This window comes from Mizuhopecten yessoensis, unplaced genomic scaffold (genome assembly GCF_002113885.1).
Source record: "Mizuhopecten yessoensis strain PY_sf001 unplaced genomic scaffold, ASM211388v2 scaffold6217, whole genome shotgun sequence".
In the NCBI taxonomy this organism is placed as follows: domain Eukaryota; kingdom Metazoa; phylum Mollusca; class Bivalvia; order Pectinida; family Pectinidae; genus Mizuhopecten; species Mizuhopecten yessoensis.
This window is the reverse complement of record NW_018406439.1, coordinates 332854-350882: the sequence shown is the minus strand read 5'-3', so window position 1 is coordinate 350882 and position 18029 is coordinate 332854. Positions and strand designations below refer to the sequence as shown.

Sequence of the window (18029 nt, the reverse complement as noted above, 5' to 3'; positions counted from 1 at the left end):
GAACGGTTATGTAAATTAACGCAAAACAAAGACACAAAGACCGATAAACTACTACTATTGCTGCTTTTCCGGCCACAAAAAAACCCTCATTTTTCTGACACTAGTTTGTTATGGAGTATTTATGCGTTTGCTGTTTTTATAGCTCGTCTCACCAGGTTAAAACTCACTAATTACAACATCAATGTACAGGTACATCGTTGAGACATCTCTGTAGATCACACGCTATGCATCAGTACACTCTACTTTGTAGTTGTTTATTCAGCAGAATAGTGTAATCCCTTTGACTATTCCATGTCGAGATAAAACAAATTGCTCAGAACTAGTTGTTCAATGAAAAAATCGATGCCTATGATCAATTAGGTGGAGCCATCGACATCGATCTGGCGATATATTGGACACATATTAAGGCGCAAATGTCCTCCAGGGTGTAGATATTTGTAATGTTTTGCTTACGTTGCAGGTTAAGAGAGCTTTTAAAGAACTAGACCTTAATGAGAGCACAGTGTTCTACCTGGCGGAGTTGCTGTTAAACCATACAATAAATAATGTGTACACAAATCCCATAGACGTAGCCACAGTCATAGATCTACTGGGTCTCATTGTGGATACCCAAGACGAGGTAAGCCGTCATGTGATGTATGCTCAATCCCCATAGACGTGGCCACAGTCATATATCTACTGGGTCTCAATGTGGATTCCCAAGACGAGGTAAGTCGTCATGTGATGTGTGCTCAATCGCCATAGACGTAGCCACAGTCATAGATCTACTGGGTCTCATTGTGGACACCCAATACGAGGTAAGTCGTCATGTGATGTGTGCTCGATTCCCATAGACGTATCCACAGTCATATATCTACTGGGTCTCTTGTGGATACCAGAAACCAGGTAAGTCGTCACGTGATGTGTTTACAACCCCCATAAACGTAGACACAGTCATAAATCTTCTTGCTCTTGTTGTTGATTTAAACAACAATTGCTGTCAACAACAATTGTAACACGTCTACTTTTCGCCTCACTTTCTTTTTTTGTTTTTGGATCCCTAAGTACCCCCGTTGTCATTATAATATGACTGGGTCAAGAGTCATCCTGCAGCGTTTAGGGTATGATATTCCATTGAGATGATACTTCAAAACGAATATTTAGTGGCCCACTAATATGTGGAAACCGTTTCCATATGATGTTAACCGCTGCCAATCCATTCATCCTTCAACAGGTGCCCTACTGTGATGCTGATGTTTTTTCCAGGTTGCTATCCTTAAAGAGAAGAAATGGAGAGAAGGAGGAAATGTTTATGCCCAAACTGTAAATGTTGTCAGAACGAAGGAAGAAATTAAAAACTTTACAGAGGTATGTCAACTAACTGAAGATTAATCTCTTTCTTATTGATTAGTGGCTAACTATTGTACATTTGAACTGCATCAAAACCTTATAAATATGATTATACAAATTGCACATATATTTATATACATATGTACATGTAAAAGTAATTTGAATACGCAGCAATAAAGAATCTTGTTGAAGATTATATTAGTTGAGCTTAACAAGTAGGCTTGTCAATGATATCGTCCCTTCCTCATTCAATATCAATAATCCCGGAATGCTCTCCGGACTTTCTGACTAAATAGCATTAGCTCCTCAGTAATCTGATATCATGCATTTCTCTGTCAATACCAGTAACCCTTCACTCATCTCTTGTCTTTCTGATCAATACCAGTAGGATATGGCATCTTGTGTATCTTAGCCATTCTAGTAGCACCTCAGTGATGGGATATATTGTTATGTCAGCCCTTTAGTACCATGAACCTCTCAAGTAAATTTTGAAATTCTAAAATCTATACTAGTACAGTTAGTGTCTATGTAACTGCCATTATACAGGCCAAATGTCACGAACATCTGTCACACAGGGCATTATACATGCTGTTGCTAATTGCTCAATGGTAGCTCTCCTTTTTCATCTTAGCACTGATATATTCTTGTGCGAGATATAACACTAAGATCTTGTATCGTATAGTAGTACTCACTTAGGTACATAAGTGCACTGGTGTATAGGAAATCAAATGTATATCGTTTATGTACTGTATATGTAAGTACAAATGAGCCAGTTTAGCCATGTATTCAACAGAATTGGTGCATATGGACAACAAATACATAGTATACATAATAAAAGTTATTTTAGTGGAAGTCAATATTCTTATTTCATTATGTACCTATTTACAGTCTTTCGGAGGCACACAAAGCATGCATTGAAATAACACGATTTTTGTTAAACAGTTTGATTAAATAAAACCATCGTAGACAGACAAACTGTGTTAGTTGTACGACTAGTCGGAACCGTGCCTTCAAAGACGGCGAAGATAATGTTGTGCCACACATAACGTTACCATGTAAACACTTCGTTATTGCATCATCATGTACACTCATAACCTCAAGGAAATCAATGTAGATAATAGCGTAATATTACTCTCTGATGTGTTGACAGAGAAGAAGTCTTTTGCTATGACCTCATAGAAGAAGGAAGTCTTTAGCAATGTTATTAGAGTAACAAGTCTTTTGTTATAACGTAAAGTATAAAGATCAAGTCGGTGGCTATGAAGCTAGAGTACAAACAATATAAGGACATAACTTGGAAATAAAATAGCTTTTAAGTGAATGAATATTATCTAAAAACTTGTGATCGATCCAAAAATCATACTTGTGTATCTAACATAATTACATGCAATTACATTACTACAGGTTTTACAATGTGACTTGAATTAAGTTGTTTTCATCACATATTTTTGTCATCAAAGAATTTTATTGATAATTGAAATGAAGGCCACTAATAAATTAATATGATAATCATGTTTTAGTTTGCAGTTTACGATACTAGAAAATAGTTGTCAGATGGTTAGGAATACTGCACTCCCCGTCTTGGGCATGCACAACGCTTTCCCGTTCGGATCGTGACTATGCAGCCCAGGATAATGTTTTGGGATAGTACCTGCGGAATACACTGTTACATTCACATTATTTACAATGCGGTATTGTTATCCTACCTTGTGATTTAACCGTGTGGTCTATTTTGCCATTTTTGAGCGTTCACACTGCGGTATACTGTGTCATGCATTGCGCTTTTACACTTAGGTCCATTTCGTCCTTCCTTGTTATTCAACCATGTGGTATGTTTTGTCATCCCTTGTGATTTGACACAGCAGTATATTTTGTCCTTCCTTGTGATTTTACACTCCATCATATTTTGTCCTTCATTTTGGTCTGACAATGCGGTGGTTTAATTTGTTACGTTTTGACACTGTGTAAATTATAGCTTTAGTTATTGATTGTAGTATTTCTGTTATTCTGTTTAAGATTATTCTTCTTGATATTCCTAGTAATTTTTCAGAATATAGCTTTAACCGAATCGTCCTCTCTTCATAGCGCTGTTACAGTACTAATACAATGATGAGGTTCGCTGATACATTTTCGTTTTTTCCAGTTTCATATAAAAAATGTCGCATTCCATAAAACATTGATTTGATGGCATACCGATTCATCTACAGGAGGAAGAATTGATTCTAGTGTTGGTTATCGTACCGTCAGTTTAACAGACAAATGACTTAAAACTACATAGATATAGTATAATGTTTCATGAATATACTGTTTACTATTTTTCTAATTAATTTACAGGTGATAATTCGAACGGTAGACAACTTGTTGTCACGTAGAAATGACGTGGGCTGGAACGCTACCAAACCGGCCGGAGTGGAGGGGGACAACCTGGTCAGTGCCCTTGAGGCCTTCGCCCGGACTGTTGCCAAGACAATCCAATACAATATACGTATAGGCATGATCGACGGCAGTGATGCCTCCATCTTCGAAGCCAAAGGCAACATTGGTACGATATACAAATGCTTTAAGAAGGCCTCATGTTACCTTTCCATCTCGTTTTAAGGGAACGTTTTTGTATGTGCAACATCGAACCCTACAAATATGAGATACATCTATCGCACGCCTACCGTGCTGTCACGTGTATACATACGTCATATATTTTGCATATAATAAAAGCAATGTTGACGTTAAAGTTAAGACGATTCGCATGATTTTATACTATAATGTGGTATTTAAGACAATAAGCATGATGTTATGATATTGTGATATCATATTAAAGACAAAGACATGACACATAAACGGCTACGATGAACACCTAAGAACAGTCAGAGAAAACATTATTTATTACAAACATTTGGACGAACACTTGAAATTGCATGTTATTAAAATGGCAGCGTTGTTAAGTTACTTGAATTATCTAGTGTTATAAGCATATTGTCTTTTGAAGAATATTAAATTTGGAGTATTTAATATTACTTATTAATTATTTTGACATTCAAATAAAAACAACATTTCTACCATTGTTTTTGCATTTCATTCCAGAATTCAAAGTTGACGTGCATGCGTCGAGTCTATTTCGAGGTTATATTTACCCATCTAGCCTTGACCGTAAGCTGATGAAATCGCCAAACAATATCGGAGAGATACGGTTACCGGATATTTTAAAGACACAAAATGCGTCATCTATACCCGGTAGGTAGATTTTCAGTGTGAGACTCCCCAGTATAAGGTTTGCTGTATAAGGTTACAGTGTGAGACTCACCGGTATAAGGTTTGCTGTATAAAGTTACAGTGCGAGACTCCCCGGTATAAGGTTTGCTGTATAAGGTTACAGTGTGAGACTCCCAGGTATAAGGTTTGCAGTATAAAGTAACAATGTGAGACTCCTCGGTATAAGGTTTGCTGTATAAGGTTACATTGTGAGACTCCCCGGTAAAAGGTTTGCTGTATAAAGTTACAGTGTGAGACTCCCCGGTAAAAGGTTTGCTGTATAAAGTTACAGTGTGAGACTCATCGGTATAAGGTTTGCTGTATAAAGTTACAGTGTGAGACTCCCCGGTATAAGGTTTGCTGTATAAAGTTACAGTGTGAGACTCCCCGGTATAACGTTTGCTGTATAAAGTTACAGTGTGAGACTCACCGGTATAAGGTTTGTTGTATAAAGTTACAGTATGAGACTCCCCGGTATAAGGTTTGCTGTATAAAGTTACAGTGTGAGACTCCCCGGTATAAGGTTTGCTGTATAAAGTTACAGTGTGAGACTCCCCGGTATAAAGTTTGCTGTATAAAGTTACAGTGTGAGACTCCCCGGTAAAAGGTTTGTTGTATAAAGTTACAGTGTGAGACTCATCGGTATAAGGTTTGCTGTATAAAGTTACTGTGTGAGACTCCCCGTTAAAAGGTTTGCTGTATAAAGTTACAGTGTGAGACTCCCCGGTATAAAGTTTGCTGTATAAAGCACACATCGTTCAAGCATGAAATTTAATTAAAAATCTCCAAAATTTTATTGACAATGAACCTTTGCTCTGATACCTATGTATTTATGCTGATGCATTTCATTAGTAAGCACGAAATTCCGCTTAATTTGTAATGTAAGTGTCACTTTCTTATTTATATTGATCTTTTTAGGTCACCTGAGACAAAGTCTCAAGTGACCTATTGCGATCGCCTTTTGGCCGGCGTCTTCCGTCGTCCGTCGTCCGTCGTGCGTCCGTAAACAATTTACATTTTCGACTTCTTCTCCAAAACCCCTACACCAATTTCAATGAATTAAAATTTCAAAAATCTTCTTTTTAAGATCCAGATATGGTAGAATCAAATACTCTTCATAGATAGAAGTGTCTTAAGGTGCTTTACTAAAATTGTGAATTTCTTGAACCTGGGGTCTCACGTTTCCCCCTGGGAAGGGGGTAAACTTTACTATAGTTTATATAGGGAAATCACATTTTGGACCAACATTTGTTTTATTGCCATTGGAAGTAATTCAATTTAGGTTAGCATTATCAGTATTGGGTAGCAGTTTGATAGTATTTACATATGAGCCCTGACTGACCCCTAGGGTTGATGGGTGGGGCCAAAAAGGGTTGAATTGACTGAAATTTCAAAAATCTTCTTCTCAAGACCCAGATATAGTAGACTCAAATAATCTTCATAGATGGAAGGGTCTTAAGGTGCTTTACCAAATTTGTGAATTGAATGACCCTGGGGTCTCGCAATTCCCCCTGGGGAAGGAGGGGGAGGGGGGGGGGCAAAATTTGTTATGGTTTATAATGGAAAATGATACTTTGAATATTACATGTTAACTTGATTGGAATTATAACCCTAAGTTGACAGTTTGAAACTTTGTAAATTTTGAGCCATCCCTAACCCAAGGGCTGTAGGGTGGGGTCCAATGGAGTATGTGTGCTAAAATAAAATTTCTTCATTTTCCTTTTTTAGAATCAGGGGTGCTAGTTTCAAATACTTTTCAGTCTTAAATCTGCATGCTAGATATTGAATAAGGTGGTTTTATTGTTTTTTGTCACTTTGAATAATATTTCTGTTCATGCTAAAAACAAAAATCAACTCTCTGTATACATATATCAGGTGACCGTTAAGGCCCATGGGCCTCTTGTTTAATTACCTATTATAATATATTGTAAAACATAATTACATATTTTACAGCCTTCAAAATTTTGACGGCCAGTTTTCGCTTTAAACATCTTGCCATGTACCTGCCAAATCACGATCTTCAAACGTAAGTAATCCTACAGTATTGGTCAGGTTAATCACGAGTGTGAACCACGGATACTGCATGCTGCTATTATATTGCATTTAATCAAATTATTTGACTTCCCCTGTTATTTCAGTATAACGTTAATTGACTTCCTAACGGTTACCGATGGCCTCGTCATAATTCGTAGGATAGTCATTGACTCGTGTTACTGGTCATAGGGTAGTATCGAGTCCCGATGCCGTACTCATAGGCAGGGTAAACTATGAACGAGAATGATTTACATGGATAACTTTGAAAACATAACATATTATATAAGTACGCGATCAAGAGCCGATGATATCGTTCCAATACGCCATCAGGAACTGGTACATTGTTCTAGCAAATGACTATACTATTAGGGTCTAAGTTTACCACACGTGTAGTTTTTACAATTGTGAGTTAAAATCTTGTTTTCTCTCGTCGTGTTTTGTAAGATAGAATCGGGCTCTGATAGAATAGTCATAGGATAGTAACAGGACACCGAGTGAAACATATACTCTACAGTTTTTTTTTGTTCTTTTCAGGAAAAGTAAGGAGGACAATGTGAATACCCCCATCATTGCTCTTTATGTGTATGCCGGAGAGTCTGCCTTCGTCAACAATTTGTCGTCCCCTATAGTGTTCAAACTACCATTCCAAGACGTAAGTATACACAGGAATGGTCATTACATGACCAATGTGTAGTGTTACTATAGTGTCCAAGCTACCATCCTTAAAATGAAGTATACACAAAGATTCCTCGGTCAATTCATTATTGATGTTCTCTTTGTACGTATCATACATGCTTGTTTCTAGTTCTTACCTGTGTGAGTGTTATTGGTCATGTGAACTAATAAGTGGGGCATTATTGATTGAAGCTAAAGTAAATATTGATCGTCAACAGTTTGTGTTGTGTAATGAAGTAAATGTCGCTTTTACGGAGCTCTTATCTCCGGAGAAACTGTTTACTATTAAATAATGTTTTCACATAAGGCCCCCCTGATAACACAAAACGCGTCCGATAAATACAGGTGTACTAAATATAGGACATGATATCCGCAATAATGTTACACTGTTATGTGTCTAGATGGTCAATTAATTTGCTCTTGCAATTATAAAATATATACCTAGCTGTATTTAAGTTCCTTACCAGCAGTGAACACGGGAGAGGGGGTCGGTTCGTATGTTATTAAGAGGTTTTGGGAGAATATGAATGGAAGGGTGATTGGGAGACGAAACTAAGAAGGGAGTTGGTACATGTGTATACTCTGCACGTTGTCTGTATGTTTGCCATATTGAGAAATGGTCCATAACTTTTTAGCGTTGAACAAAATACCAATACAACTAAACACGACCTCTTGGTAGGGCATGTTGTGCCAACTAATAAGGAATCATTGATTCGCTGTCTTGTTTTGCAGACATTCAACATATCTAACCCGGAATGTGTCCGTATTAGGCACAGTTCAGTGTGAGTAGCAAATCTAAACAGTCATTACAATTCCTTGTTCTTTTTGTAAGGAAATGATGTATTTTTGATTTACGAAAAACGAAAATGTTAATGGCCTTTGTGTGTTTACAAACTCCTATGGATATGACTAATGAAGAACACAATCAAAACAGAATAGATAAGTTAATTCGACCATTTCATTGTATAAGGATACTTTTTTCATCTGGACATAGGTATATTTTCAACACATTCATTTAATCATATCTACACGTGTGCTTCTGCTACAGGTCCGCTGAGTGGCGCTGGCTAAGAGATGACTGTCATCTCATTTGGCAGGACGGGATCTCGGCGCGGTGTGGATGTTTTGTTCCCGGTATCTACGCCATCACAACAGACATGTACAACGACAACGTGAGTGTGACGTCATTTCTGTTTCAATATAGGTCGATCGATAATGTACTATACAACAAAACATTATTACCTTATTACAAAACTCAAACTATTTTTTAAAATTTTACCTTTGATTGTATATTTATGGTTGATATACTTTGTCAGGTCTGAATGCCCAAAATAATTTCGATATTTAATTATGTTCACAATGTAACGGATAAAAATGCGGGTTAATACGTGATATAGGTATGATGGTATAAAAATTGATGGGATGTTTGACAAAACGATGTTGATCAATTTCAATTAATTTGTGTTCCGTTTTAGTGGGACAAAGGAGAAAAACGTCCAATACTGATGAATGCTGCGTCCTACATTGGTTGTGCACTGTCCGCCCTATTGAGCCTTGGCACGTTAGCCATCCATCTGTATTGCAAGTAAGACTCCACCAATTTTACCGTCGGACAGTACTGTTTGTTTTAATGTTATGTATGAATTATGATGTTCATTAGTTTTTGGTCGTAAAGCCAAAGGTAAATAACAAGCAAGAGACTAAGATTATTTCATTAAATGTGGTTGATTTTTTAGAATTTTGACAACATGACCAGCACATAGATATTATATTGGTATCATGTTGCGGCACATCGCTGCGCAGGACACACATTCATGATTTCACATGTTGCTTCTGTAAGTGACAACGTTATTTCTGAGCACTATCATCTGTTTTTGCAATATATTCAGGTTAAGAAAGTCCTAGATAGGCGAAAATACAACAATGTTTCACCCCTCAGGAACGTTCATGCCAAGTATTACATTCCCTGCAAAAGTTATTGGTTTATTTCATCACTTGCACGTTAAGTTTACCCTTATGTTTTGACGTAAATATTTAAGTATCAAAAGGTAAAAACTAAAATAAATCTGTAAAATGTTTCTTACATCAGTTTTGTACACCGCGGGAACTTCGATGCCAAATATCAGCATAATAGTGTAAATACTGGATGCTATAATATAGTGAAATTTAACATTTAATGCAACATATTAAACCTTGAAATATGGGCAAGACCAGCTTAGGCCAAATCAGATTAGAATTAAAAGAAATGGAAATAATTTGTAATGAGTGTTGTACTCCATCTATATTGGACACTCAAATAACATCTATACCAAATACCAGTGTCCTGGTTCAAATACTTCAGCTTGTGTTAATGAATTTCAACACCTGCAAACCCTTCAAAATACGTCGACGACGACGCAAAGGTGACTGCATCAGCCCTATGATCTTCGAACAGGAGAGCTTAAATGATCTTGCCTAAGACAACTCAAATGTCTAAAATTAAAACAATAAAGATATATCACTTTAGCCTTCGTTTTCTACTGAACATCACATTATAATCGCTGGTTTTGTTTGTGCTATGGAATTTTGATACTTACAGTTATCCGTTTAGTAAAAGGTTCACATGGAAAGCTTTATGTAATCATAGAAACAACATACATATTTTAAACCTTTTTTGCTGTTATTCAAACAGATCGGGGAAAGCCTCGTAGATATCAATATAACTACGGTATATAAAACAGTACAAGTATCTTAACTGCCACGTAAACGTATCAAAGTAATAAGTGCCTCGAAGATACTATTGCAACAACGACAGACTAGTTGTATCGCCTTATGTTAGCTATACTTGTAAGTACAGTAGAGTAATCAGGACAAATCTCTTTGCTGTCAATGTAACTTTTTTTCTGTCCTTTGACTGTAAATGTCAAATAAGCTTGAAATGAATTTCTACTGATCACATGGATTTATTTTGGCGATGTATTGGAGTATAAGTGTAAAGAATAGAAAACGTTTCGAGTTCTCTTCTTCAGATTCGTATATTGACATTTGCCTACAGTTTGATATCATTTATCCTTTTATCACTAAACTATATGACGATCTAACGATAGTAACTATCCTTTTCTGAGAAGCAACATACTAGCCCTCTTTGCCTACCGAGTAACCTCTCCTCAGAAGTAGCATCCTAGCCGCCATTGTCTAATCGACCTGTCTTTTCTGACACTATGTTTTTTTCTCACTTTATGTAGGACGTTTGCTACTAGAAAAACCCTATTTGATCAGTGGTATTTTAGAAAAGTTCATGTGCCCCTATTTCCTCTTTTTGATAAAAGATTTGTATTTTGTTTAATGTTATAGGCCAATGTAGTTTCTGTTTTTACAAAGATAACAGGTTTTCCCATTTCTACTTTCAGAACATCGTCTGCCATAGCTTCGCTTCATAAAAATCTAGCGCTATCGATTTTCTTCAGTCAGATCGTATTCATGATAGGAATAGATCGATACGAAAATCAAGTAAGTACAAAACACGCGACTCCAAAACCAGCCTTCGGCACAGCGTCCCCTCCACAAGGACGCAATTTGGCCACTTATAAGAAACTGTATTGATTCCATACTTTGTTTCCAACTACAGTCAACTCAAACACTCACCTTAAATTACATTGCTTTAATTGGTATTAAATCTATTAAATAACAGTATTAAATTAAAACTATTTAACTGAAAATAGAATTAATCAAAGTAACACTTGTTGTGCATTACAGTCTTTATGTGAAACGTTTATAGTTCTAATTTCCTGTTTTTCCTCCTATATTTGCGTATTGCTACATGTATGCGAGGTGTTTGTTTTTTCCCCCTTCTTTTCTACATGTTATATGATGTACATCACAACTTGTATGTTGGATGTTCTTTTTTCTGCTGTTGTTGTTCCGTATTCCGTATGGCTGTACAACCTGTATGTTGGATGTTCATTGTTGGCATGCTCTATCTATTACAAGCGTTTAAAGGTACAGTCCCATGTGTGAGTCCCAGGTACATCTTTCTGTTTCCCTACCGTGTACATCGCTGTACATTACAGCCTGTGTGTGAGATGTTCTTGGACCTTATTCCTACTTCTTATATGAATTAAAAAAACCGCTTGGTCCTGTTAGTGAGTTTTTTGCTGTTTTTCTACTCTTGGTTATACATTGCAGCCTGTGTGAGGTGCCCGTGATTTGCTGTTTTATACACTTTACGTGGTTATACCTTACAGACTGTGTAATTTTTTGCCGTTTTTCTACACGTTACGAGGTTATACCTTACAGACTATGTGGGGTATTTTGCTGTTTTTCTACGCTTTATTTGGTTATACCTTACAGACTGTGTGAGGTGTTTTGCTGTTTATCTACACTTTACGTGGTTATATCTTACAGCCTGTGAGTTTCTGGGCTATTTTTCTACACTTTATGTGGTTTTAACATACAGCATGTGAGGATTTTTGCTGTTTTTCTACACTTTACGTGGTTAAACCTTACAGATTATGTTGGGGTTTTGCTGTTTGTCTACTCTTTAAGTGGTTATACCTTACAGCCTGTGAAATGTTTGCTGTTTCTACACTTTACGTGGTTAAACCTTACAGATTATGTTGGGGTTTTGCTGTTTTCTACTCTTTAAGTGGTTATACCTTACAGCCTGTGAATTGTTTGCTGTTTCTACACTTTAAGTGGTTATACCTCACAGCCTGTGAATTGTTTGCTGTTTTTCTACACTTTAAGTGGTTATACCTTATAACCTGTGAATTGTTTGCTGTTTTTCTACACTTTAAGTGGTTATACCTTACAGCCTGTGAATTGTTTGCTGTTTCTACACTTTAAGTGGTTATACCTTACAGCCTGTGAATTGTTTGCTGTTTTTCTACACTTTAAGTGGTTATACCTTATAACCTGTGAATTGTTTGCTGTTTGTCTACACTTTAAGTGGTTATACCTTACAGCCTGTGAATTGTTTGCTGTTTCTACACTTTAAGTGGTTATACCTTACAGCCTGTGAATTGTTTGCTGTTTTTCTACACTTTACGTGGTTAACCCTCGCGCCTGTATGATATTGTTTGCTGTATTTCTACACTTTACGTGGTTGTACCTTACAGACTGTGAGCTTTTTGCTGTTTTTGTAAACACTTTACGTGGTTATACCTTATAGCCTGTGGGCTGGGTGTTTGTTGTCCTTTATATCTCATTCTAAGTCGTTGTATATTACAGCTTGTATTTCAGATGTTTGTGGTCCCGTTTCTCTCACTATAACATCATTGTATGCTATTTTTTATATTGGTGTCCATAAAAGACTGCATGTGATGGCTTCTAGTACTATTTCTCATGTTTTATGTGGTTTTGAATTAAAGCCGGTGTGATATTTATTATTCCCTCGCAACGAAACGTCACTGTTAATATCTTTAGAAAAGCTTTGTCATCGCTCTACCGACTTCATTCCACAACGGAATTTCATGAAACTTGATACCAGTGTTTGGTATATCAATGCCTTGAACAAGTTCTCGTTTCGGGTTTCTTCGTTGAAAGCCAAAGTCACTGTTACTAGTTTTAGAAAATAAATAAATGCGAGGGATTTGTATCACGTGTAATGCTTTGTTCAAAATTCTGATTCCCACCTTTTTTGTGGGTGTACATGTCAACCTGCATGAGAGGTATTCGTACTCCAGACTCCTAAACTCCGTATCGCTATACATTAGAGAATATGTATGAGCTGTTCGTAGTCATGTTTCCTTACTCTTTAAGTGGTTGTCTATTACAGCTTGTATGTTAGATGTTGTACATGCATGTATCACTGATAACCTTATCATTATGTGTTTTTATATTTCAGGTTGTTTGTGAGGTTTTCGCTGTTTTAATCCATTACTTCGTCCTTTCCACGTATTCCTGGTTGATGAATGAGACTTTCCATCTGTATACCACTGTGACATACTCTGCCCATGCGCAACACCAAGACCTTTCGGACTCTGGATCTTTTTTGCGTTATACATTTTTAGGATGGAGTAAGTTTTAATTTTCTCTTCCTCAGTTTTGTTCTAGTCAGCCACATTGATGGTAAAACAAGCACAAGAAATATAAAGTAAGGAAGCATTTAGTCATGTTAAAGTACATCTCATATATCATTTGTATTCTTCAGTCCTACCAGGGGTTTTTGTTGGTGCTTTTGTCGGATCACAAGGTGAAACATACTACGCCAAAGATATGTAAGTAAATAAGCAATCTGCTAAGAAAAAATAAAGAAGTGCACAGAAAACAAAGAAAAAGTAACAGTTATCACAGCTATAGTCACAATCATATAAAGAAGGTATTGCTTACATTACATTTACACGTGTTTAAGTAGCGCTGTAAAAGAATAATATCTTAGATTTAGAGTCTAGCAATACAGGGTGGGGTTAATTTAACATTGAAAACACTATTCCAGACGTGTCGTTGAGCCTACAGACTGTTTAAGATTATACATGATGCGTCAGGACGGTTACCTCATATAATACAAGAAATGATTGCATGAGGCCTCAATTCTTGTTGTAATTTGATAAGTACCAACAGTTTGAATAATGCAAAACTTTAGTGACACTCTAGTGTGTCCAATGTCTAAACTATTTAGGTTTAAAACGCAAACGGTTAAGGCTACAGTGTTTATTACCAGATTTATGAGATGACGAATTAATTCATATTATTTACATTTTTCATTAATTAAAAGTAATAATGAATTTCATATCAAACATTATTCGATTCAATGAAACGAAAGACACCATGAACCCCCATGCACATTAGTGTCAGCTCACCTTGCAGAATTGTTTTTATTCAAGAGGTAAATTAATAATAATGTGTTGATTTTGTTAATACAACATGGTTTAATATTACAACTTTGACCACGAGACTGCCGTGGCTTGTGACGCAGTATTGCAATAGCTCGTACCTTCGCAATATGACATACTGCGTTCGCAAGAAATTCAGCTTTCCACTGGATAATATTGTATGTGTTATTGTAGGTGCTGGATTGCATGGGACAACCTCTGGTTATTTGTCGGCCCAACGCTTGGTATAGTAACGGTAGGTATTCTGTATTATTTGTGCTAACTACTGAATCGGTCAACAGTTTAGTTTCCTGTTAGAAACGTCTGATATTGTCGTTCTGGATACAGCTTAATGATAATCTTAATCTTAATCTTAAGTTATTTATCTTAATATCATCTTAACATTATCATAAAGAGGAATAAGTGATATATTCAGTAGTGTTTTAAGGGTAAGATGTTATTCAGAAATAGAAGAGTAATACAAAAGGAAGGTAATGCAGGATATATCGGCATTATATCTTGACATTTGTACAATGTTACGTAAATGCAACATTTTGATTAAATGACAGTGTTGCTAATGGTAGATACCCGGAACACAATGATTAATTTTAATTGAGATGTTTGCCTTGTTTTTAAAATGGTACTTGACGGAGTTTTATTTGATTGATTTTACAGTCTTTTAGTACTTGGCTATATATACAGCATGCTTTTATCCCAGCATTTACCTATTCTTATACCTGTTCTTGTAATGGGAAATGGATAGTAAGAAATTGGGAACTGTAAATTTGAACTGAATTCACAAATATCACTCATCATTTTCTTTCAAAAGCACTTTAAATAATGCATTCGATACCTTAATTACATCAACGTAAGATAATATTACTGTTTATTTACAGAGTAAAATATACTCTGCAGCAGTTGATTCCTGCCTTAGAGTTATGTTAAATGTTGTGTCTATGTAGCAGACAGCAGCTGTCGTGTCGCTACTATGTGTCCTGAGTGTGAGCACATGCATCATTGCACATGACAACGGCGTATTCCTAACACTAGATGAGAATAAATAACGTTGTGTCTTACTGAATTTTATCTCTTTTCGCTAGGTGGCGATAATGGTTTTGATATTAACAGCGAAGGAACACAACGAAAATTCGTATACGAAAAGTGAAAAGACCAATAAAGTGCTGACGTAAGTACTAGATAGGATATATTGAAGACAAAGTGATATTGATTTACATTAAGTGTTACAAAATTTCAGGATAAAACGCTCGAGACTGATCGAATAACCACATGTTTAGAAACGTTAGTAAAAGGTTAATGTATGGTAGCGCCTTGGGTGGTCGGGTGGTCCAGATAATAGCGCACTCGCATTTCACCAAGACAGCTGGGGAACGACTCCCCGTTTGGATGTGTAAAAATAAGGGTTTTTCTCCCACATTAAAACTCCTTGCGCTCTTAAGTCTAGACTGACAAAAGCGCTGACAGAAACGACTGACAAAGTAGTGTTTGAAATTGTAAAATACTTGTTGAACAATTAAATATGTATAATCTATAACATATCAGTTGTGTAGGGTAGGTACCTCAATAGAACACATAGAGGGAACTATCAAAATATATAAGTATCGGATATGTCTACATCATGTTTATTAATTTGACAATTCTAAAAGATATATGGTTAACGGTTTTATTATTTGCCTTTTTTTCAAGAACCTATTAGATTGCATTGTTTCTGGTCGTTTTCGTATTGGAATAAACTCGTGCAATGTTTATACAATGTGGTAGCTTAATAAAACGTTTCTGTCAATAACGTCTTAGCTAGAAGACAACATATCATGTCAATCAAAATATGTCGAAATCCTGTAAAAGTGAACAAATCTGGACTGGTCTACTGCTTTATTTAACGTATTCTAATTGTAGCGATACATATTAACGTACGTACTCTAATTGTAGCGATACATATTAACGTACATACACTAATTGAAGCGATACATATTAAATAACGTACACTTATTGAAGCGATACATATTAAATAACGTACACTTATTGTAGCGATACATATCACGTACGTACTCTAATTGTAGCGATAAATATCACGTACATACTCTAATTGTAGCGATACATATCACGTACGTACTCTAATTGTAGCGATAAATATCACGTACATACACTAATTGTAGCGGTACATAATAACGTACATACACTAATTGAAGCGATACATATTAAATAACGTACACTTATTGTAGCGATACATATTAAATAACGTACACTTATTGAAGCGATACATATTAAATAACGTACACTTATTGTAGCGATATATATTAACGTACATACACTAATTGAAGCGATAAATATTAACGTATGAACACTACTTGTAGCGTTATATATCAAAGAACGTGCACTAATTGTAGCGATAAATATTAACGTATGAACACTAATTGTAGCGATAAATATTAGCGTATGAACATTAATTGTAGCGATACACAATAACGTACGTACACTAATTGTAGCGATACATATTAACTTAAGTGCACTTATTGTAGCGATACAGATTAACGTACATTGTATGAACACTAATTGTAGCGATACATATTAACGTATGAACACTTATTGTAAAATACATATTAACGTATGAGCACTAATTATAGCGATACATATTAACGTAGGAACACTAATTGTAGCGATACATATTAACATACGTACACTAGTTGTAGCGATACATATTAACGAAAGTGCACTTGTTGTAGTGATACATATTAACATACGAACACTAATTGTAGCGATACATATTAACGCACGTACACTAATTGTAGCTTTATATATTAACGTATGAACTTTAATTGTAGCGATACATATTAACGTATGAGCACTTATTGTTGCGATACATATTAACGTATGAACACTAAATGTAGCGATGAATATTAACGTACGTACTATAATTGTAGCAATACATAATTACGTAAGTGCACTTTTTGTAGTGATGAGTTTTATCATAAGGGAACTCATTTGAAAAATATATATTATCAAGAAAACTAAGAAATCTTAGGTTTGATAAATACTTATATCTTCACTGCATTTGTATGTTGTAAATGCATCAAAACAATTTATAGACGATGTGTAATGTTATATTTTACAGAAGCGTCAGGGTGTGTGTTATCATGTTCTTACTTTAAATGGTGTGTATTGTAGTGCATTGACTTTGTAAGGTATACATTTTAAGTAATGACTTTGCAGGATACAAATGAAAGGGATGTGGACCCAGATCATCCTAGTCACTGTAAACTGGTCCTTCGCCTTCCTATCCCTGAAGATGCATGACTCGATTATCAAGTATCTCTACGCTCTGATGAATGTTTTACAGGTATGTGTATAAGGGATGGAGCAACATATAAAAGTACCTTAGGTCGGGTAAATGTTGTACAGGTATGTGTATAAGGCATAGGGCAACACATAATAAAACCTTAGGTCGGGTAAATGTTGTACAGATATGTGTACATGTATAAGGCATAGGGCAACACATACTAGTACCTTAGGTCGGGTAAATGTTGTACATGTATATGTATAAGGCATAGGGCAACACATACTAGTACCTTAGGTCGGGTAAATGTTGTACAGGTATGTGTATAAGGCATAGGGCAACACATACTAGTACCTTAGGTCGGGTAAATGTTGTACAGGTATGTGTATATGTATAAGGCATAGGGCAACACATACTAGTACCTTAGGTCGGGTAAATGTTGTACAGGTATGTGTACATGTATAAGGCATAGGGCAACACATACTAGTACCTTAGGTCGGGTAAATGTTGTACAGGTATGTGTATAAGGCATAGGGCAACACATAATAGTACCTTAGGTCGGGTAAATGTTGTACAGGTATGTGTATATGTATAAGGCATAGGGCAACACATACTAGTACCTTAGGTCGGGTAAATGTTGTACAGGTATGTGTATAAGGCAT

General features: G+C 35.9%; 1 protein-coding gene across 2 annotated transcripts in view; it reads left to right on the top strand.

Annotated features, from left to right (window-relative positions):
* Window positions 1–18029, top strand: part of LOC110451859 (cadherin EGF LAG seven-pass G-type receptor 1-like) — a 59290-nt gene that overhangs the window by 35632 nt on the left and 5629 nt on the right. For both annotated transcript variants that reach the window (XM_021500079.1, XM_021500078.1), the window contains 15 exons: window positions 461–619; window positions 1246–1347; window positions 3664–3871; window positions 4408–4557; window positions 6529–6601; window positions 7144–7261; window positions 8017–8066; window positions 8333–8456; window positions 8760–8869; window positions 10674–10773; window positions 13109–13280; window positions 13415–13481; window positions 14271–14331; window positions 15176–15261; window positions 17304–17430. In XM_021500079.1, the coding sequence (XP_021355754.1) occupies window positions 461–619; window positions 1246–1347; window positions 3664–3871; window positions 4408–4557; window positions 6529–6601; window positions 7144–7261; window positions 8017–8066; window positions 8333–8456; window positions 8760–8869; window positions 10674–10773; window positions 13109–13280; window positions 13415–13481; window positions 14271–14331; window positions 15176–15261; window positions 17304–17430 (1707 nt within the window). The remainder of the gene's footprint in view (window positions 1–460; window positions 620–1245; window positions 1348–3663; window positions 3872–4407; window positions 4558–6528; window positions 6602–7143; window positions 7262–8016; window positions 8067–8332; window positions 8457–8759; window positions 8870–10673; window positions 10774–13108; window positions 13281–13414; window positions 13482–14270; window positions 14332–15175; window positions 15262–17303; window positions 17431–18029) is intronic.